The sequence below is a fragment of the Pristiophorus japonicus genome, chromosome 12 (assembly GCF_044704955.1).
Source record: "Pristiophorus japonicus isolate sPriJap1 chromosome 12, sPriJap1.hap1, whole genome shotgun sequence".
NCBI lineage: Eukaryota > Metazoa > Chordata > Chondrichthyes > Pristiophoridae > Pristiophorus > Pristiophorus japonicus.
In genome coordinates this window covers 28,570,947-28,594,228 of record NC_091988.1, presented here as the reverse complement: position 1 = coordinate 28,594,228, position 23,282 = coordinate 28,570,947, and the positions used below count along the sequence as shown (strand labels likewise).

The 23,282-nt window shown below is 46.5% G+C and overlaps 1 protein-coding gene across 5 annotated transcripts in view; it reads right to left on the bottom strand.

Annotated features, from left to right (window-relative positions):
* Window positions 1-23,282, bottom strand: part of cfap20dc (CFAP20 domain containing) — a 635,198-nt gene that overhangs the window by 558,008 nt on the left and 53,908 nt on the right. For all 5 annotated transcript variants that reach the window (XR_011596045.1, XM_070895235.1, XM_070895233.1 and 2 more), the window contains exon 3: window positions 19,158-19,251. Coding sequence is in view for 4 of the 5 variants with exons in the window: in XM_070895233.1 (XP_070751334.1) it covers window positions 19,158-19,251 (94 nt within the window). In the remaining variant the exon portion in view is untranslated. The remainder of the gene's footprint in view (window positions 1-19,157; window positions 19,252-23,282) is intronic.

Sequence of the window (23,282 nt, the reverse complement as noted above, 5' to 3'; positions counted from 1 at the left end):
TGGCATTGTAATGATAAAAGCAATAGCCAGATCCCACGTATGGTGGCCCGGTATCGATGCAGACTTAAGAGTCCTGCGTGCACAATGTAACACATGTTCCCAGTTAAGCAATGCACCCAGGGAGACGCCACTAAGTTTATGGTCCTGGCCCTCCAAACCGTGGTCCAGGGTCCATGTTGAAAATGAAGGCCCATTCTTGGGAAAAATGTTCTTTGTGGTTGTAGATGCGTATTCCAAATGGATTGAATGCGAGATAATGTCGGCAAGCACGTCCACTGCCACCACTGAAAACCCGCGGGCCATGTTTGCCACGCACAGCCTGCCTGACGTCCTTGAGTGCGATAATGGGCCGTGCTTCACCAGTGCCGAGTTCAAAGAGTTCATGACTCGCAATGGGATCAAATATGTCACATCTGCCCCGTTTAAACCAGCATCCAATGGTCAGGCAGAGCGAGCAGTGCAAACAATCAAGCAGAGCTTGAAGAGGGTAACTGAAGGCTCACTGCAGACTCGCCTATCCCGAGTCCTGCTTAGATACCGCACAAGATCCCACTTGCTCATTGGGTTCCCCCCCGCTGAACTGCTCATGAAAAGGGCACTTAAGGCAAGGCTCTCATTAGTCCACCGTGATCTACACGAACAGGTAGAGAGCAGGCAGCTTCAACAGAATACATATGATCGCGCAAATGTGTCACGCGAACTTTCAAATGGACTTACCTGCAGAAAACACTTGGACCAAACCAAACTCAGATTCACGGACTATCCAGACCAACCAACAATAGACGCTATCTTTTTCGACCCCCCCAACACACACACCCAGCAGCCCTGCAAGGCCAGCTGCGCAGCAGCCCAGCGATGGCCCAACCAACGACTCACCAAAATCAACATTTGCACCGAGACGATCAATTAGGGAAAGGAAGGCCCCAGATTGACTCACATTGTAAATAGTTGACTTTGGGGGGGGCGGGAAAAAGTGTTGTTATACATATAAACCTGTAAATACCTTGTTTAACCACCAGAGGGCTCAACCCTTGGAGTTCCAAGGGATCCCAAAATCCTTTGGGAGCACCTGTAGATCTGGAGGCCTCACAGGCTGGAGAGGCACTCTGGAGACCTGTAATAAAGGACTACGGTCACACATTACTTCGAGCTTACAGTATCTGGTCAGATTCTTTATTCAAGACATAACAAGGACCTTGGTCAAGTAATTAGTCCAAGTAATATTTTCACTTATTCACTTGAATTCAATTGTAAATGTGACCATCTGTATATGTCCCACCCAGCAGAAAGACACCCTCTCTAAAAAGTTATATTTTCATCTTTACAGAGGAAAGTGGCACACAACAAACGAGAAAAAACTAACAGGAGGAGGTCTGGCAAATCTGCAGCCACTGACACCTTTGGAAGAGGGTTGCTGCTTTGATGGGTCCTGCCTGGAGAAAAGCAACCAACACTGCACAAGCAGGGCCCACACTAGAGGGAGAGGGCAAGTCCTGCAAATTCAACAGTCTGGCTTTGCTAAATGTTAAGTACTGCATGGGCTAGCCATGCTTCGGTTCCTGGGGATGTCTTCGTCAGCTATGCTTCGGTTGATGCAATGTGCTATCATTCATCGTGGTCCTTCAAATCAGCCTGCTGCCTGCGCTGTGAGCCTACTCATACCACCCACCCTGCCCCCTCCTCTGCTGCTAACCATTTGGCTGTTGTGTTATATTTTGCACATCTTGAGGCCAACCCGGACGATGCAGAAGATTCAGACGAGGACGAGGCTGAGGAGGAGGAGGAGGAGGAGAACATCTTCCAATCCTACCTTCCAGACCAAGAGCATGGGGTTGAGGGGGAGGGGGAGGGGATGGATGAAGTCCCCACTGCTGTACTCACTTGGGAGGAGGTGCACGTGCTGCCCATTGAGGTGCTCGCCCCTTCCCAGAGTAGTGGTGGAACATACCATGGTTTCCCACCATCCGAGGCTGGGGATTCTAGTGGGGTGCAACAAGGCACACTCAGGGCCCCACCGTCTCAGACTGCGGGTTCCAGTGGGATGCAGCGAGGCACACCCAGGGTCCCAGCATCCGAGGCTGTGGGTCCCAGTGAGGCACACCCAGGGTCCCACCGTCCGAGGCTGCAGGTGCCACCGGGATGCTGCGAGCCACACCCAGGGTGAAGAGGGGAAGGAGCACTCGACAGCGCTCTCCTGAGGTGCAGGACCCAACAGATGTGGTTCAGATGATGGCAAAGACAGCGGAGAGTATTGACCTTACACGATCACTCCTGGACACCAACAAGGGGGTGGGTGATGAGGTATTGGGACTGTCGGGAGAAGTAACAACACTCTCACGAGAAATGGGAACGCTGTCAGTGAACATGAAGGAGGGCATGTCACAGGTAGTCGAGACGCTGTCGGCGAACATGAGGGAGGGAATGTTGGAGGTAGTTGAGAGTCAGGGCACAAGGGAGGGAATTTTGGAGTTAGCTGCTGCAATATGAGAACACGCCCAGACCCCACACCCATTGACAGAATCAACTGCCACTCCAATCCCCAAACCAACCTCTTAAGAGGCCCAAGCCAGGCCTTCCACATTACCACCTACCTGCCCCTCCCCCATCAAGAAGTGCACATTGCCAGAGATGTTAGAAAAAAATAAGCTTGGTACCAACCAGTGAAAGGCTGCACCGCCGCCTGCGGGCGGTTGTCTTAGAATAAGGTGGAGGAGAGATGGGTGGAGCCTTTCTTTGCTGCTGTTATGTTCTCAAATTAAAAGTTTTTTGTAAGTTATGAAAATTTACAAGTTTAAAAGTTAGTAAGTGATCTTAAAGTTTGTAAGCGATCTTAAGTGAAAACTTATGTATTTAATCCTTTGTAACCTGCATGACATCTGACCAGCAGAGAGCCCACCTGTTGGAGTCCCAAGGGATCCCAGCATATAAGCAGGCCACCCACGAGGTACCAGCACTCTAGAACCTTAATAAAGGACCTAAGGTCACATTTGCTCATTGTACACAGTACTCTGTTTCCACCTTTATTATGAGTGTACCAATTGGCAACAAGGTAACAAACAACCGCGCGAAAATGCAAGAACAGTCGGCATCCTGGAGAAGTTCTCAGAAGGGGACGATTGGGAGGCCTTCATGGACTCAACCAATACTTTGTGGGCAACGAGCTGGAAGGGGACGAGAACACTAACAAAGGGCGATCCTCCTAACTGTCTCTGGGGCAACAACTTACAGCCTCATGAAGAATCTCCTGGCCCCAGCAAAACTAACAGAGAAATCCTATGAAGAATTGTGTACACTGGCCCGGGAGCACCTAAATCCTAAGGAAAGCGTTTTGATGGCAAGATATCTGTTCTACACGTGTCAGCGACCGGAGTGCCAGGAAGTGGCGAGCTACATCGCCGAACTAAGGCACCTCGCAGGACAGTGTGAATTTGGGGGAATTCCTCGACCAAATGCTGAGACTTTTTTGTACTGGGCATTGGACACGAGACAATCCTTCGCAAACTGTTGACTGTAGAAACTCCAAATCTAAGTAAAGCCATAACGATAGCCCAGGCATTTATGTCCACCAGCGACAACACCAAGCAGATTTTGCAGAATAAATAAGTTTCGGCCAGTACTGTGCATAAAGTAATGTCGGTCTCGAGCAGAAATGTACATGGCAGAACGCACATGCTGGCTGCTGCTGCACGACCTCAGATAACCCAGAGTCCGCCATCAATCGTTAATGCGAGACAGTTAACACCCTGTTGGCGCTGCGGAGGTGATCATCGGCCCCATCATTGCGGCTTTAAGCACTATGCGTGCAATGGTTGCAGAGCAATGGGACACCTCCAACGAATGTGCAGGCGAGCTGCAAACCACCACATTGCAGAGGAAGATCGATCTACTGTGGATCAGGCTGTATTGGAGACTCGTACTGAGGAGGCAGAAGTGTACGGGGTACACAGATTCACTACGAAATGCCCACCAATGATGTTGAAAGTTGAACTGAACGGTATTCCAGTATCTATAGAGCTGGATACAGGGGCAAGTCAGTCCATAATGAGTAAAAAGGCCTTTGACAGGCTGTGGGGCAAAAAGGCACACAGGCCCAAGCTCAGCCCCATTCACACCAAACTAAGGACTTACACCAAGTAACTAATCCCAGTAATTGGCAGTGCTGAAGTCAACTGAGCAGTACTACGACTGAGCAGTACACGATTTCCCGCTGTGCATTGTACTAGGGGATGGCCTCACGTTGTTCGGCAGAAGCTGGCTGGGAAAAATCCGCTGGAACTGGGATGACATCCGAGCGCTTTCGTCTGTCGACGACGCCTCATGTACCCAGGTTCTGAGCAAGTTCCCATCATTATTCGAGCCAGGCATTGGAAGCTTCTCAGGGGCGAAAGTGCAGATCCATTAAGTTCCCGGTATGCGATCCATCCACCACAAGGCTCGGGCGGTACCGTACATGATGCCGTGCCGGTGGAATTCAACGACTGGGCCAGTCTGATTATCCTGGTACTCAAGGACAGCACGGTTAGACTTTATCGGGACTATAAAGTAATGATTAACCATTTTTCGCTGCAGGACCAGTACCCGCTACCCAAGGCAGACAACTTACTCGAGACCCTGGCTGGAGGGAAGACGTTCACCAAGCTGGACCCGACCTCGGCCTATATGACGCAGGAGCTGGAGGAAACTTCGAAAGGCCTCACCTGCATCAACACGCACAAAGGTCCGTTTATCTACAACCGTGCCCGTTCAGGATTCGGTCGGCCGTGGCGATCTTCCAGCGGAACATGGAGAGCCTGTTAAATTCAGTTCCTTGTACAGTGATTTTCCAGGACGACATATTCGTTACAGGTCGGGAGACCATGGAGCACTTGAAAAACCTGGAGGTGGTTATTAATCGGTTGGATCTCGTGGGGCTCAGGTTGAAATGCTCGAAGTGTGTTTTCCTGGCACAGGACGTCGAATTCTTGGGAAGAAGGAGAATCGTAGCAGACGGCATCAGACCCACTGACGCCAAGACGGAGGCCATCAAGAACGCGCCGAGACCACAGAACGTGACAGAGCTGCGGTCGTTCCTGGGACTCCTTCACTATTTTGGTAATTTCCTACCTGGGTTAAGCACCCTGCTAGAACCCCTACATGCGCTATTGCGCAAGGGAGACGACTGGGTATGAGGGAATTCACAAGAGGCTGCCTTTAAGAAAGCCAGAAATCTGATGTGTTCCAACAAACTGTTTGTCCTATACAACCCTTGTAAATGATGATCACTAGCTTGCGATGCGTCGTCATACGGGGTCGGGTGTGTGTTACAACAGGCTAATGAATCGGGGATTTTGCAACCGGTCCCTTATGCATCCAGGAGTTTGTCCAAGGCCGAAAGGATTGAAAAAGAGGCTCTGGCGTGCATCTACGGGGTAAAAAAAATGTACCAGTACTTATTTGGCCTCAAGTTTGAGCTTGAAACTGACCACATATCACTGTTCTGAGAGCAAAGGGATTAAAACCAATGCCTCTGCCCGCATCCAAAGATGGGCGCTCACGCTGTCGGCATACAACTACGTAATCCGCCACAGAGAACTGCGCAGATGCTCTAAGTCGGCTGCCATTGCCCACCACTGGGGTGGAAATGGCACAGCCAGCGGACTTGCTCATGGTTATGGAGGCATTCGAGAACGAGAAGTTCTTCGTTACCGCCAGCCAGATCAGGACCTGGACCAGCCAGGATCCTTTACTGCCCTTGATTAAAAAAAACTGTGTCCTCCATGGGAGCTGGTCCGGTGTCCCAGTGGAGATACAGGAGGCAATTAAGCCGTTCCACAGACGCAAAGACAAGTTGTCCCTGCAGGCGGACTCTCTATTGTGGGGCAATCACGTGGTCTTGCCCAAGAAAGGCAGAGATTCATTCATATGTGAACTGCACAGCACCCACCCAGGCATTGTAATGATGAAAGCCACAGCCAGATCCCATGTCTCAGATTTAGAGTCATGCGTGCACCAGTGCAACACATGCACTCAGTTGAGCAATGCACCCAGAGAGGCACCGCTAAGTTTGTGGTCGTGGCCCTCAAAACAATGGTCGAGGATCCATGTAGACTATGCGGGCCCATTTCTAGGTTGTCGTGGACGCTTACTCAAAATGGATTGAATGTGCAATAATGTCTGTAAGCACGTCCACGGCCACCATTGAAAGCCTACAAGCCATGTTTGCTACGCACGGCTTGCCTGATGTCCTAGTCAGCGACAATGGGCTATGCTTCACTAACGCTGAATTCAAGGAATTCAGGACCGGCAACGGGATCAAATACGTAACATCTGACCCGTTCAAGCACGCATCCAACGGTCAGGCAGAATGGGCAGTTCAGACCATCAAGCAAAGCTTGAAACGTGTGTCGAAAGGCTCCCTGCAGACCCGGATGCTGCTCAGCTACCATCATCAGACCCCACTCACTCAACGGGGTGCCCCCAGCCGAGCTGCTCATGAAAAGGTCGCTTAAAACAAGGCTCTCTCTTGTCCACCTTGATCTCCATGATCACGTGGAGGGCAAGCAGCATCAACAAAGTGTATACCATGACAGCACAAATTTGTCACGCAATATTGAGATCAATGATCCTGTGTTTGTGCTCAATTATGGACATGGTCCCAAATGGCTTGCTGGCACGGTCACAGCCAAAGGAGAGTAGGGTGTTTCAGGTCAAATTGGCCAATGGACAAACACACAGAAAACATTTGGACCAAATCAAATTGCGGTTAACCAACAGCTACGAACAACCCGAAGAGGACACCACCAACTTTAACCCTCCAACATACACACACACGTGGCAACTGACATCATGGTTGACCACAAAACCGAACTCATCATCCCCAGCAGCCCAGCAAGGCTGGCTGCCCAACAACCCAGTGAAGAACTGACCAACCCACTCACACCCACATTTGTATCAAGACGATCGACAAGGGAGCGTAAAGCCCAAGATCATCTCACCTTGTAAATAAGTGTACTGTTGACTTCACGGGGGAGTGATGTTATGCATTTAACCCTTTATAACCTGCATGACACCTGACCACCAGAGGGCCCATCTGTTGGAGTCCCAAGTGATCCCAGCATCCCTTGGGAGCACAGTATATAAGCAGGCCACCCACAAGGTACCAGCACTCTGAAATCTTATTAAAAGAGCTAAGGTCACACTTGCTAATTGTACACAGTGCTCGGTTTCCACCTTTATTGAGTGTACCAAAAACTTTAAAGTTTGATACAAGAATATGTTTATTAAAGTTAAGTTAGGTACAAACAAATGTTAAATTTTTGAATAAAATATATTTTAAATTATAACTGAATCATTTCCATTATTTACATAACTTTTGAAGTAAACAAGAATCATTTCCATCATTTGTTCCATTAACACAACACAACATTACAGAACAGGTCCAAACAGTAAACATGGTCCATGTGGAAAAGTTGCTGTTGAGCCTTCAGGCAGCAAAGCCTTCATGGATGAGCTACTGGCGCAAGGCTCGAACAATCATTAAAAGGGGCATGACAGCCCGCCCTCCTCCGGGTTTAGGTAGATGCATGGCTTCCTCGTCATCTGCAATTTCCTCATCATTATCATCAGCCACTCTCACCTCAGGTGGGTCTTCTACTACCATCTGCTGCTGCCTCATGATGGTTAAGTTATGCAGCACACAACAGTGAACTGACCGACAATCTCAGGAGTATAGCAAGTAGCCTCCAGAATGGTCCAAGCATTGGAAACGCTGTTTCAAGATGTCAATGGTACTCTCTATTATGCTACACGTCGCAATGTGCGACATGTTGTTATCCCATTCAGCTTCTGTCCGGGTTACGCGTAGGGGCATCATGAGCCAGGTGGCGAGGTCGTACTCTTTGTCTCCCAGTAGCCAGCTCTGCCCTTCTGGCTGCTGCTGAAACATGGCAGATATAACGCTCTCGCGTAGGATTATCGAATCATGGGTGCTGCCAGGGTATCTTGCATCAACTGACATGATGCGATGAATGTCGTCACACACGACATTAATGGAGTGGAAGCCTTGTCTGTTCTTGTGTATCTCAGAATCCTCCAAAAGGTGCTCATAAAGCGATGTGGGTGCGGTCCTGTACCTTTGGGAAGCCAGCAATTCTGGAGAACCCCACATCCCTGTCCCGCATTGCCTGGGCAGTCATGGGGAACTTTAGGTAGTCATTCCTCCAGGCATTCAGTGCAACAATCACTTGCCGAATGCAGATATGTGTTGCATGTTGAGAAATGGAGCACATTCCCAGTTGTAGCTTGGACCGATCCGGATGCATAGAATGAAAGTGCAGCTGTAACCTTCACTTCAACTGACAAAGCAGTCCTCCTGACGCTTCTAGGTTGCAGATCTGCTTTCACCAACTCACAGCTCTCAATTATAACTTATTTGCGAAAATGCAGCCTTCTAACACAGCCTGCATCACTCAGGTGCAGGTACGAACGCTTGTCTCGATATACCCGACATGGGTAAGGCCTCCTGCCCATCACCCTACGGGCTCTGACGTTCCTCATGCAATGACGTCGAATCAATTGTCTCCTCCGCAGCACCATCATGCAAAAGGCTTGCACAAGGTATGGCATTGCCCCCATGCTTAAATTTTACCTTTGCAAGAAACTCAAAATGGCAGGCAGGCAGGCAGGACAAGGTTCTTTGTTCTGTCTCCCCACAGGTCTGTATGGACCACACCCAGACCTGAGCAGGCACAGTGATCGTGAACCTCCCCCCCCCCCCCCCCCACAACCCGGACTACATTTGATGCTTCTGATGCCTTCCGCTCACCTTCCACAGCCCTCACAACCCCCCCCCCACCCCACCCCACCCCACCCCCTGTGCTTCTTTTGCACTCTCCAGTGCTGTTTGTAGACTTTCGGTAGTGGCATACCAGTTGAAAAACTGTGAAAACTTACAGAATTCCATCAAACTTTCATTTACTGCGTTAAGGTAAAAAAAACTTAATCTTTCTTATGCATATTTAAGTCTTCTTGACTTAAAAACTTCGCTGGCTGAAAAACAACGACATCTTTCTGTGCCGATTTTTCAATGTGCGCTGCTTTTTCTTAACTCACCAGAAGGTTTTTCGGGAGTGGTCACATACACCGACCTAGAAGAAATTTTTTTCCTGCAAACTTTCATAATTGACAAAAACTGGCGCAGACATCAGGTTACGCAAAAAAAAACTAACCTAAAAAATCGTAACTAACTGAGTTACGCTGGCGCTCCCTTGGAAAAACTTTAATTTTTTTTAAACTTACGCCAAAAACAGCAGCATGCGCCAAAAAAACGGCGCAAATCACTGCGAAAAATTGAGCCCACTGTTTTTTTTTAGAAAGAATCATCTTTGGTGAATACTAATGTTTCACAGCAAGTCATATAGAAATGAACAGTGAAGAGACATGTAGCTTTGGAGAACAATTAGGCTTTGAATTTAGAATCATCTGACTAAAGTCATGCTTGGCTCCCAAACTGCTTACTTAGATGGAAATGACGAACACATGCTGAGAGCAGGAGCAGTGTAGTATTTTTGAGACAGGTTTTATTCAGCACTCAATCTGACTCTCAAGAAAAGGGTTTGAAGAGTTATTGGTTCTGTAAAGTAAACATTTTGCTTCCCCTTAATTTGGGGCTGTGTAATTATAGTTTTCCACTACAACACAGTTTGGTTATAACAGTTCTGCTCATTGGCTCTCAATTTTTCTACGATGCAGTTAAAAGTAGTACACTAAAATGCGCAAAAATTATTTTGTATTAAAATGATTAAACAAAGTTTTACCTTGTAAAGATAAAAAAAAGTTTGAAAATTGGATATTTTAAGATTAGCCACCTTCTGCTTTTAAGCCCTAGGTTTTATTGGAAATATACTTTTTCAGATGCTCAGCAGCTCAAGATGCTCATGTAAGCAGGTTTAGGTTATAACATTTCTGAATGAAACTGGCAGTCTGTTGAAGCAGGCAACAACAATTTGCATTTATATAGCAATTTTAAACATAGGAAATTGTCCTAAGCTGCTTCACAGACAAAAACTGACACCAAGCCAAAGAAGGAGATATTAGGAGTGGAGCTTGGGCAAAGAGAGAGGTTTTAAAAAGGGTCTTAAAGGACATGAGGGAGAGATGGCAAGGCAGTGACCTTTTGTGGGGGAATTTCAGAGTTTAGGGCCTAGATGGCAGAAGGTATGGCTGCCATTGGTGAGCAAAAGGAGTAGAGGATGCACGTACCAAGGTTGGAGGAATGGTGAGTTCTCAGATGGTTAAAGGAGACTTCAGAAATAAGGAGAGGTAAGGCAATGAAGAAATTTGAACTCGAGGATTAGAGTTTTACATTGGGCGTTTGGGGACCTGGAGCTATTGTAGGTCAGGGAGCATGGGGTGATGAATGATCAGGAGTTGGTGTGGGTTAGAATACGATCAGCAGAGTTTTGGATGAGCACAACTTTAATGGGGATGGATGAGAGGCCAGCCAGGAAAGCATTGCAATAGTGAGCCTGGAGATGACAGAAGCATGGATAAGGTTTCAGCAACAGATGGGTTGAGGCAGGAGTGGAGACAGGCAGTCTAGGTGGTCTTTGTGAAGGAAAAGATACGGGGTCACAAGCTCAGCTCAAGGTCAATTAGGACACTGAGGGTGCGGACAGTCTGGTTCAGCCCAAGACAGTAACCTGGAAGGAGGATGGAATTGGTGCAAAGAGAATAGTTTGTGTCAGGGAGTGGGGGAGAAGCGCAAAAACAATGGGTCCGAAATTGCCCACCACCCGAAACGAGTTGCACCTACCGCTCTTGAAGTGTCCGGTCCGCCCCAATGCATGGGGCAGCCAAACCAGAGAAATTCAGCACTTTGTGCTTTTTTTTGAAGCAGGGCGGAAGTGGCCTCGTCGGGGCAAAAGTGGGGGCGGGGCAGAGTGGCCGTCATGAGTAGAGCGGAAGTGGGGCGGGGCGGAGTGGCCGATGCTGCAAGTCATCAGCGCCTTCTGGATCTGTCAGCAGGCTTTGACACAGTTGACAACTCCATCCTCCTTCAATACCTCTCATCCATCATCCAGCTTGGTGGGACTGCACTCGTCTGGTTCCATTCTTATCTAATTGTAGTCAGAAAATCATCTGCAATGGCTTCTCTGTCCACTCCCATATCGTTACCTCTGGTGTCCCCCAAGGATCTGTCCTTGGCTCCCTCCTATTTCTCATCTATATGCTACCCCTTAGCGACATCATCCGAAAACACGATGTCAGTTTCCACATGTACGCTGATGACACCCAGCTCTACCGCTCCACCACTTCTCTCAGCCCCTGCTTGGTATCTAAATTGTCAGATTGCTTGTCCGACATCCAGTACTGGATGAGCAGAATTTTTCTCCAATTAAGTATTGGGAAGACTGAAGCCATTATCTTTGATCAGTGCCACAAACTGCGTTCCCTAACCACTGACTCCATTCCTCTCCCTAGCATCAATAGGAGGGTGAACAAGATTGTTTGCAACTTAGGTGTCATATTTAACCCCAAAATGAGTTCCAGCCACTTATCTTCGGCATGGACCATTTTCCATATCTCGGGAGCCTACTGTCAGCATCCTACACTACGTAATCTTGAGGTCATCCAAAAGTCAGCAGCCAGTGTCCTAACTCGCACCAAGTCACAATCACCCATCATTCCTCTGCTTTCTGATCTACATTGGCTCCCGGTTAAACAATGCCTCGATTTTGAAATTCTCCTCCTTGTTTACAAATCACTCCATGGTCTTGCCCCTTCCTATCTCTGTAATCTTTTCTGTGCTCCTCTAATTCTGCCCTCTTGAGCATCTCTCATTATAACTGCTCAACCATTGGTCGGTGGCCGTGCCTTCAGCTGTTTGGGCCCTAAGCTCTGGAACTCCCTCCCTAAATCTCTCTTCCCTCCTTTAAGATGCTCCTTAAAACCTACCTCTTTAACAAAGTCATCTGCCTTAATTTCTTCTTTTATGGCTCAGTGTCAAATTCATCTGTTTTGTCTTGTAACACTGCTGTGAAGCACCTTGGGACGTTTTACATTAAAGGCGCTATATAAATAAAAGTTATTATATTTTCAATACAATTTTCAGCTGCATTTCCCACCACAATAGCAGATAAATCATCATGCCACTTAATGCCAGGTAAATTAAAATCACCCACCAAACAAAAAGGTGGCATTTTATATTAAAAGCATCAGTGATCGGTTTCCATAGTAACTCATCACGTTCAAGTGTCTGACCTGGGGGCCTATAACAATTACCGATAATTAATCCCAGTCATGTGGGGCAGACAGTGGTTGAAGGAAAGAGTGGTTGGGAGCCTGGGTTGACGCACGCTCCTTCTGCTGTTTGCGCTTGTTTTCGATGATGAAACTTTAGGTGCTCAGCGCCCTCCCGGATCTCTTCCGGGAGGCTAAACATCCGTAAGACAAAGGTCCTCTACCAACCTGATCCTGCCACACAGCCAGATAGCTTCAGCTGAGCCTGATGAGGCAATATCAAGTCTCTCTCTAGCTATTAGATTCTCACTGATAAAAATAGCAATCCCCACCTCCCCTATCCTTTCTGAAACCCGTGTAGCCCTTTGGGTGAATTTCTGTGCCATCATTGTCATCTAGCCATGTCTCAGAAATACACAATACATCTAAATTCTCCAACACAGCGTAGGATTGCAATTTTAATAATTTGCTTCTAACACTCCTTGCATTTACATAAAAGCAATTTAAAGGTCTCCCATCTAATTTGTTAAAGTTATTAATTCTTGTTTGCTTCCGACCTGGTTCATCTTCATGCTTAGCAGCTATGTAATTATCACATGCAGTAAGCCTAACTTTGAACTTATCTACAACTTATCTAAGTGACAGGAAACAGAGAGTAGTGGTGAACAGTTACTTTTCAGACTGGAGGAAGGTAGACTGTGGTGTTCTCCAGGGGTCGGTTCTAGGATCACTGCTTTTCTTGATGTATATTAATGACTTGGATGTGGGTGTACAGGGCACAATTTCAAAATTTGCATATGACACAAAACTTGGAAGTATAATGAACAGTGAGGAGGAGTGTGATAGACTTCAGGAAGACAGACAGGCTGGTGAAATGTGCAGACACATCGCAGATGAAATTTAACGCAGAAAAGTGTGAAGTGATGCATTTTGATAGAAAAAAAATGAAGACGACATTTAAACTAAAATGGTACAATCCTACAGGGGTTGCACGAATATGGAGACCTGGGGGTATGTGTGCATAAATCATTGAAGGTGGCAGGGCAGGTTGAGAAAGCAGTTCAAAAGGTTTACAGGTTCCTGGGCTTCATAAATAGAGATTTAGGGTACAAAATTGAGGAAATTATGATGAATCTAAAAAACACTGGTTCGGCCCCAACTGGAGTACTGTATCCAATTCTGGGCACAACACTGTAGGAAGGATGTAAAGGCCTTGGAGAAGATGAAGAAAAGATTGACGAGTATGATTCCAGGAATGAGGGATTTCAGTTACGTTGACCGACTAGAGAAGCTGGGGTTGTTCTCCTTGGAGCAAAGAAGATTGAGGGGAGATTTGATAGAGGCGTTCAAAATCATGAGGTGCCTGGACAGGGTAGATAGAGAAAAACTGTTCCCATTGGCAGAAGGATGGCGAACCGTGGGAACACAGAAACATGAGAACAGGAGTAGGCCATTCGGCCTATCGAGCCTGTTGTGCCATTTAGTGAGATCATGGCTCATTTGCAACCTAACTCCATAAACCCACCTTTGGCCCATATCATTTAATACCTTTGGTTAACAAAAATCTATCAATCTCCGATTTAAAATTAGCAATTGACCTAGCATCAGTTGCCGTTTGTGGAAGAGAGTTCCAAAATTCTACCACCCTTTGTGTGTAGAAGTGTTTCTTGAAAGGTCTGCCTCTAATTTTTAGACTATGCCCCCAGTCCTAGAATCCCCAACGTGCGGAAAAAGTTTCTCTTCATCTACTCCATCTGTTCCCCTTAATATCTTGAAAACTTCGATCAGATCACCCCTTAACCTTCTAAATTCTAGGGAATACGACCCTAATTGGTGTAATCTCTCCTCATAACTTAACCCTTAAAGTCCGGGTATCATTCTGGTAAACATACGCCGCAATCCCTCATTTGTACATTAAATTAAGGGACATTACCGGCAACAAAAACATTCAACCTTTCGGACACTCAGGTGAAATGGGCAGATGAAGTTTAATGCAGAGTTATACATTTTGATCGGAAGAATGAGGGGGAATATAAACTAAATACAGGTACAACTTCCGAAATCCAGAATCCTCAGAACCGAGTCCATTCCGGTTTTTGGGCTTTTCCGGATTTCAGACAAAAAAAAAATCAATAGTCTGAAATCCAGAATCCTTGACTGAATCCATGTGGGGTTTTGAGCGGCGAGGTCCAAAATACGGCAAAACCCGAAATTCGACACTGATTCGGTCAAGGATTCCGGATTTCAGACTTGATTATTTTGTCTGAAATCCAGAATCTTCGACCAAATCAGTGCTGGATTTCGGGTTTTGCCTCAAAAATGGCTGGTTTTCGGACAATAGTTCCGGATTCAGGACGTTGCACCTGTAGTACAATTTTAAAGGGAGTGCAGGAACAGAGAGACACGAGGGTGTATGTACACCAATCTTTGAAGGTGGCAGGACAAGTTAAGATGTCACTTAAAAAAAGCATACGGCATCCTTGTCTTTATTATTAGAGGTAGAGTGCAAAAACAAGTAAGTCACCCTTTGTTAAACATTGGTTAGACCTCAACTGGAGTATTGTGTTCAATTCTGAGCACCGCATTTTAGGGAGGATGTCAAGGCCTTGGTGAAGGTGCAGAAAAGATTTACAAGAATGGTTCCAGGGATGAGGGACTTCAGTTATGCGGAGAGACTGGGGAAGTTGTGTGGTTTTTCTCCTTAGAGCAGAGAAGGTCAAGAAGAGATTTGATAGAGGTGCTCAAAATTATGAACAGTTTTGATGGAGTAAATAAGGAGAATCTGTTTCCAGTGGCAGAAACATAGAAAATAGGTGCAGGAGTAGGCCATTCAATGAGTTCATGGCTGAACATGCAACTTCAGTACCCCATTCCTGCTTTCTCGCCATACCCCTTGATCCCCCTAGTAGTAAGGACTTCATCTAACTCCTTTTTGAATATATTTAGTGAATTGGCCTCAACAACTTTCTGTGGTAGAGAATTCCACAGGTTCACCACTCTCTGGGTGAAGAAGTTTTTCCTCATCTCGGTCCTAAATGGCTTACCCCTTATCCTTAGACTGTGACCCCTGGTTCTGGACTTCCCCAACATTGGGAACATTCTTCCTGCATCTAACCTGTCTGAACCCATCAGAATTTTAAACGTTTCTATGAGGTCCCCTCTCATTCTTCTGAACTCCAGTGAATACAAGAAGGGTTGGTAACTAGTGGACACAGATTTAAGGCAAATGGCAAAAGAACCAGAGGCAACATGAGGAAACATTTTTTTTTTTTAAAACACAGCAAGTTGTTGTGATCTGGAATGCACTGCCTGAAAGGGTGGTGGAAGCAGGTTCAACAGTAACATTCAAAAGGGAATTGGGTAAATACTTGAAGGAGAAAAAAATTACACGGCTATGGGGAAAGAGCCAGGCAGTGGGACTAGTTCGATAGCTCTACCAAAGAGCCGGCCACAGGCACGATGGGCCAAATGGCCTCCTTCTATACTGTATCATTCTATGATTCTAACCAGAGGACACAGATTTAAGGTGATTGGCAAAAGAGCCAAAGACGATACAAGAGAAAACTTTATTATGCAGTGAGTGGTTAGAATCTGGAATGCACTGCCTGAAAGGGTGGTAGAGGCAGACTCAATTTTATCTTTCAAAAGGGAGTTGGATAAGTATCTGCAGGAAAAACAATTTGCAGGGCTACGGGGAGAGGGCAGGGGAGTGGGACGAGCTGAGAGTCGGCACGGGCTCGACAGGCTGAATGGTTACGGCACGGAAGGCGGCCAATCTATGATTCCATGACCACATTTAGAGTACAGTGAACAGTTCTGGTCTCCATATTATAAAAAGGTATAGAGGCACTGGAGAAGGTGCAAAAAAGATTTACCAGAGTGATAGCAGAATTGAAAGGTTATACCTCTCAAGAAAAATCAAACAGGCTGGTGCTCTTTTCTCTGGAAAAGAGAAGACTGAGGGATGACCTTATATGGGTCTTTAAGATGATGAAAGAGTTTGATAGGGTAGACCAAGATGATGTTTCCACTTGTGGGCGAGACCAGAACTAGGGGCCATAAATACATGATAGTCACAAATAAATCCAATCGGGGATTCAGGAGAAACTTCTTCAGCCAGAGAGTGGTTAGAATGTGGAACTCCTAAGGAGTAGTTGATGCAAATAGCATAGATGCATTCAATGGAAAGCTAGATACGCACATGACAGAGAAAGGAATAGAAGGATATGTTGATGGGGTTTCAAAGAGGGGTGGGAGGAGGCTTGTGTGCAGCATAATCACAGACATGGACCTCTTGGGCTGAATGATCTGTTTCTGTGCTGTAAATACTTTGTAATACTTGTAAATATAACCAGCATTTTAATTGGTACAGTTATATGCAAGATTGTTCTAAATGAAACAGATTATTTTATAACAATGACCTGTACCATCAACAGTGGTAAACGTATACAAATTAGGTTGGTGTATGGGCAACATGAAGTCCAGCTAAATTAAATTACCATTTCAAAAGTATTTTTTATCCCCCCCACCCCCCCACTTTTCCCACCATGTGTAGGCTCCATTGTTTCCACTGCCTACAAGACCACTGGCAACACATATTTCTTGAACTGCAGACAATATTGTCTTAGGTTAACTGCAGAAGGCATTTCTATCTCCTGCCAGCTGTTCTTTTCTAATCTACTATTACAAAGCACTGAATCTAGCTACCAAGAGTAAGCAAAGCACTCTAGGTTGAGGAGATTGAGTACAAATCTCAACTCAGCACAACCGAAGGTTCAATTTCACCAATTATTCTGAATTCCAATCACAGCTGTTTCAGTGTGTGGAGCTCCTTAGCAACTCAACACACTTCCCCACGGGAAATCCCAAAAGATTGGCAGGTTTGTCTTGGGATTTGCTCTCATGTAACCCCAAGCAGGTGAGTCAGAGCTTCATTAGTAGAATTTCTAACCATGAGGTCAGAGATGACTTGTAAAAAATCATTCGTGACATTTTTATTTGGGAAAATCATGCAGACAAATAAGGATGGCAAATTAATAATTTACAACATTTTATAAAATATAGATTTTGCACTATTTCCCCACTTATAAATGTTATCTCTGCAAACAGCATGTTCACATACAGACATGCTTGTATAATTTTTCACAAATCAAATGCCAATAGATCTCCTTCATTAACTCGGCCATAAGCCTATTGTTCTTCATTACCAAGGACCTTCCTCCTATGTAGCCTGCTCATCCTGATGCACTGCAGCTAAGTACTTTGCACATATTATAAACCATAACAGATGGTCAGGGATAAGTATGAAAGTTTAGGGCCAGAATTTCCTCTCAAATCGCCCATTTACTGCCCATAAATACAAGCTCGTCGAAAAAAAAACACATTTACAGCCCAGATACCGCCAGACAGTAAATTCCAGAGTCATTACCACTGGGCGGCATTCGATACTGTCCACCCATATATTACCGCCCAAAAAGGGAGTTTCATCATTCAGATCCATTTACTACCGGACCTTTCAATACCGTCCTGAAAAGGCAGGTCTTATTGGATCTTGGGCGGTATGGACACAGATCCAACAGGTTTGTTTGGTATTACACAGATCTTTATAGTTCTCCACAGTTTGATGTATTTTTAAATGGATTGTAGTATTTTCTAATGTTCGGCAATAATATAAATGGTCTAATAAAGCCTTATTTACTCCTTTAGTCTCACACCCCTCAGTGGTCACTCACATTTGTCTCTCTCACCCCTCAGTGATCTCGCCCCCCGCAGCGATCTCAACCCCCAAAGCGATCTCACTCTCTTTCTCTCTCCCACAGCGATCTCTTCCTCTCCCCCGCAGCGATCTCTTCCTCCCCCCCTCCCCCAGCGATCGCTTCTTCCCCCCTCCCCCAGCGATCTCTTCTTCCCCCCTCCCCCAGCGATCTCTTCTTCCCCCCTCCCCCCCCCCAGCGATCTCTTCTTCCCCCCTCCCCCCCCCCAGCGATCTCACTCTCCCTCCCCCCACAACGATCTCACTCTCCCTCCCCTCCCCCCACAGCGATCTCACTCTCCCTCCCTTCCCCTACAGCGATCTCACACCCACTCCCCTCCCCCCACAGCGATACTCTCCCTCCCCTCCCCCCACAGCGATCTTTCTCTCCCTCCCCTCCCCCCACAGCGATCTTTCTCTCCCTCCCCTCCCCCCACAGCGATCTTTCTCTCCCTCCCCTCCCCCCACAGCGATCTTTCTCTCTTTCTCCTCCCCCCCCCACCCCCAACAGCGATCTCACTCTTATACACCCCGCACCCCTCCCCCCACAGCGATCTTTCTTATCCCACGGCAGCGATCTCTTCTCCCCCCCCCCCAGCGATCTCTTCTCCCCCACCACCCCCCCCCCCTCAGCGATCTCTTCTTTCTCCCCCCTCCCCCCCCCCCAGCGATCTCTTCTCTCTCTCTCTCTCTCTCCCTCTTCCCCCCCCCCCAGCGATCTCTTCTTTCTCCCCCCCCAGCGATCTCTTCTTTCTCCCCATCCCCCCCCCCAGCGATCTCTTCTTCCCCACCCCCCCAGCGATCTCTTCTTCCCCACCCCCCCACAGCGATCTCTTCTCCCCCCCCCCCCACAGCAATCTCTTCTCCTCCCCCCCCCCCCACAGCAATCGCACAACATGAGAGCCGAAGATTCCCGAGTCGACAGACCTCCTCTGCCGATACTGCCCACTCCACTTCGCTGCCGCCACCATAGAGCACCCGAAAACCACAGGAGTGCACACCAGCGGCATTCCGGCAGTTGAAAAAGACGCACCACTAAAGATCGGATGGGGGCGATGTAAAAGGAAAATCCAGTCCTATGTCTTCACCCACTAGTTCCAAACTTGTACCTTGATTGTTATTCTAGTTACATCATGTGCGAGCAATAATAAACAGGTAACTTACAACGAGCTGCTCCATTACTTACGTGTCTGCTTGCTGTCCTTAGGCAATTGCATCTTGTTTCTCTGACTACTACCTTCCAGAATATAAACGTAGCTCTTCACTTCTTTATCGAAAACCTGAAACAACAAATGGCACTTGGTATACAAAAAAAGGAAAGTTAAAGCATTCTGAATATACTCATTGAACTTTTACAAAAAAAAATTCTGGAGCGCAACAGGAAAAAGCAACACCAAAGTTAATAGATTAACAAAAGCCATACTCAATATGCTGCTGCCATCTGTAAAAACTGATAACTTTGAAATAATTCAGTTTCTCAGAAACATATGGCTTATATGTACAGGCAAAAGAATTATGGCTTTCCTCCAGCCTTAAATTGAAAAATCCAGAGGCTATTATACCACTAGGTGAGTTTTCTCCAACTCAAATTTACATATCTGTTAAAGTATTAAAACCAGAAGTTGGGATGGAAAAGGAGTTAAAACTACAATTTAAAAGCTTTGCAATGCTTACTTAGTACCCCAAGTCACCCACCATCATGTAATGCTCCCATATCCAAGTGTCTCTCCAAGCATATTTCAGTACTTGGAAGATCACGCCTGTACTGTAACACTACAAATTGTCAGAGCTTCTGACTGCATCAACACCAAGCCTTGTAGAAACAGCACTAGAAGTCACTGCCATCACAGTCTTAATAATCTTGTGTCCAACACATCCTGTTGCTTCAAATAGTCTAAAGTGACTAATCAAATCACTCCAAACATTTGTAAGAAAGAAAATGGTAAATTTACTGGTAGAACATTTACAACATAAGAAACCCTTAAAATTAAACAGTTCTGAATGAAATACTTTTTCTTACTAATAGAGTTGTCTTGCACAGTGTTATAAATCCACACCTTATGCTGTTACCAACCTTTGACCCCACTGAGCTTGCTAGCCCCATTTCCAACCTCCCTTTCCTCTCCAAAGTCCTCGAATGTGTTGTCGCCTTACCCATCTTTCCCAGAACTCCATGTTTGAATCCCTTCAATCTGGTTTCCGCCCCGCCACAATCCCGAAACTGGTCTCGAAGTCACAAATTACATTTTTTGTGACTGTGACAAAGGTAAACTATCCCTCCTCGTTCTCCGGGACATGTCTGCAGCCTTTGACACAGTTAACCACTCCAGCCTCCTCCAATGCTTCTCCACCATCGTCCACCTGGATAGTACTGCACTCGCCTGGATCCATGCTCATCTATCTAATCATTGCCAGAAAGTCTCCTGTAATGGCTTCTCTTCCCACTCACGCATCGTTAACTCTGGTGTCCCCCAAGGATCTATCCTTGGCCCCCTCCTATTTCTCATTTAAATGCTGCCCCTTGGCGATATCAACTGAAAACAGTCAGTTTTCACATGTACGCTGACGACACCCAGCTCTACGTCTCCACCACTTCTCTCGACCCCTCCATGTTATCTAAATTGTCAGACTGGTTGTCCGGCATCCAGTACTGGATAAGCAGAAATGTTATCCAATTAAATACTGGGAAGACCGAAGCCAGTGTCTTTGGTCCCTGCCACAAACTGTGTTCTCTAGCCACTGACTATCCCTCATGCTAGCATCTATCGGAGGCTAAACTAGATTGTTCCCAACCTAGGCATCATATTTGACCCTGAAATTAGCTTTCAGCCACATATCCATGGCATAACAAACTGCCTGCTTCCACCTCGTAACATTGCCCACCTCCGCCCCATGCCTCAGCTCATCTGCTGCTGAAACCCTCATCCGTGCCTTTGTTACCTCTAGACTATTCCAACGCATTTCTGGCTGGCCTCTCACATTCTACCCTACGTAAACTTGAGGTCATCCAAAACTCGGCAGCCCATGTCCTAACTTGCACCAAGTCCCAATCATCCATCACCCCTGTGCTTGCTGATCTACATGAGCTCCTGGTTAAGCAATGCCTCGATTTCAAAATTCTCATCCTTGTTTGCAAATCCCTCCATGGCCTCGCCCCCTGCCTATCTCTGTAATCTCGTTCAACCTCACAACCTTATATAAATAAAAGTTGTTGCTCTTGTTACTGTATTCAGGGACATGAGATAATGATCCAGGAACAAGTACCTGATGGCTGAGAATAGATCAGGAGTGGGTCAGGCCACATTCTCCTGAACTCACCTCTCCCTTAATTTACAAGGACCCTTTCCCTAGGGCAGCCAAACCTCGATCCTTGCAGAATATTGCCAGATCCTTACTGCCATTACTCAGGCATCAGAACCTCCATTCAATGCTCTCAGACCTAGATGCCCCCATCTACTGCTCCCATGTTGAGGCTTCAGATCTTCCCTGTACATCTAGGCCCCATTACCTCACTTCCCACATACCTCCGTAGTCCTGTCACATCCTGGGACACCAGGTCAGTAGTGACAGATAGGACTAACTCTCCCCAGTACTCAGACTTTGAGACACCCAACCCGCTTCCCACATTGACACCATATCTATGAAGTGCCCCCCTGCAAGACGCCAACATCTCTCCTCTGACAGGACACAGATCGTCTTCAATGCTCCAGACCTCAGGACTCTTGTCCCCACCCCAAGTTCTGACATGCCCTAGACCGCATTTGGTGCATAAACTCCCCAAATGGTCCCCACCCAAAGATCTCCAGGAACCTCCCCTACCATCCATTGCTGCTAAACACCAAACACACCATCTACAATTGTGCAATACTCTAAAATCAGTCAATGCTACCAAAGCCCAGCATCCACATAACTTGTGCAGAACCCCAGAACCAGCCTCCTTCCCCATTACTGCTAAGCCTCACATACGCAACTCCAGTCTACAAGTTGCCTATCAGCTTGCTATATATCCTGGGCTTTAAAAAAGCTAAAGGTTAAAATTAAATACATAAATAAAAGGAACATACCGGTAGTAATCAAAGCCATTCATTTACAGATTTTAACAAAAAAAAAAAAAAAGAGGCAAAATTGGGGAACTTGATTCCCAAAACAGCAGTAAAAGTCCTAGATTGGAGCGGAGAATTAAAGTGACAGGCGACCGGAAGCTTAGGGTCATGCTTACGGACTGAATGGAGGTGTTCCGCAAAGCGATCACCCCATCTGTATTTGGTCTCCCCAATGCAGAGGAAACTACATCTTGAGCAGTGAATACAGTATACCAAATTGCAAGAACTATAAGTAAATCACTTTCATTTGGAAGGAGTGTTTGGGGCACTGGACAAGTGGGAAGTGGGGTGGTAAAAGGGCGGGTGTTGCATCTCCAGCGCTTGCACGGGAAGGTGCCGTGGGAAGGGGAGAGGGTGTTGGAGGTGGTTGACCAGGGAGGACCAGGGTGTCGCGGATGCAGCGATCACTTCAGAATGCTCAGAAGGGAGGGGGAAGATATAGTTGCTGGTGGGATCACGCTGGAGATGGCGGGGAATGATCCACTGAATGTGGAGGCTGGTGGGGTGAAAGGTGAACCTATGGTGGTTCTGGGAGAGAGCAGAAGTGCGGGAAATGGAACGAACACAGTTGTGTGCCATGTCAACCACAGTAAAGGGGAATCCTCGGTTGAACAAAAAGACATATCGGAAGCACTAGTATTAAAGGTGGCATTGTCAGAGCAGATGTGATGGAAACGGAGAAACTGGGAGCATGGAATAGAGTCCTTACAGGAAGCAGGGTGGAAGGAAGCGTGGTCCAGGGAGCTGTGAAAGTCTGTGGGTTTATAGTGGATGTTTGTTGATGGGCTATCCCCTGAAATGGAGACAGGGAAGTCGAGAAAGGGAAGAGTCCGAGATGGACCATGTGAAAGTGAGGAAAAGGTGGAAATTGGAAGCAAAGTGAATGACATTTCTAGTTCAGGGCGAGACCAGGAAACAGCATCGATATAGCCATCAATGTACAGGAAAAAGAGGTGAGGGAGGGATCCTGAGTAGGACTGGAACAAAGAATGTTCCCTATATCCCATGAAAAGGCAGGCATAGCTAGGATCGATCCATGTGGATTCCATAAGAAACACCTTTAATTTGGAGGAAATGAATGGACACAAAGGAGAAGTTGTAAATGAGTGGCTTTGATTACTATGTTCCTTTTATTTATATATTTAATTTTAACCTTTTGCTTTTTTTTTTAAAAAAAAAGCCCAGGACATATAGCAAGCTGATAGGCA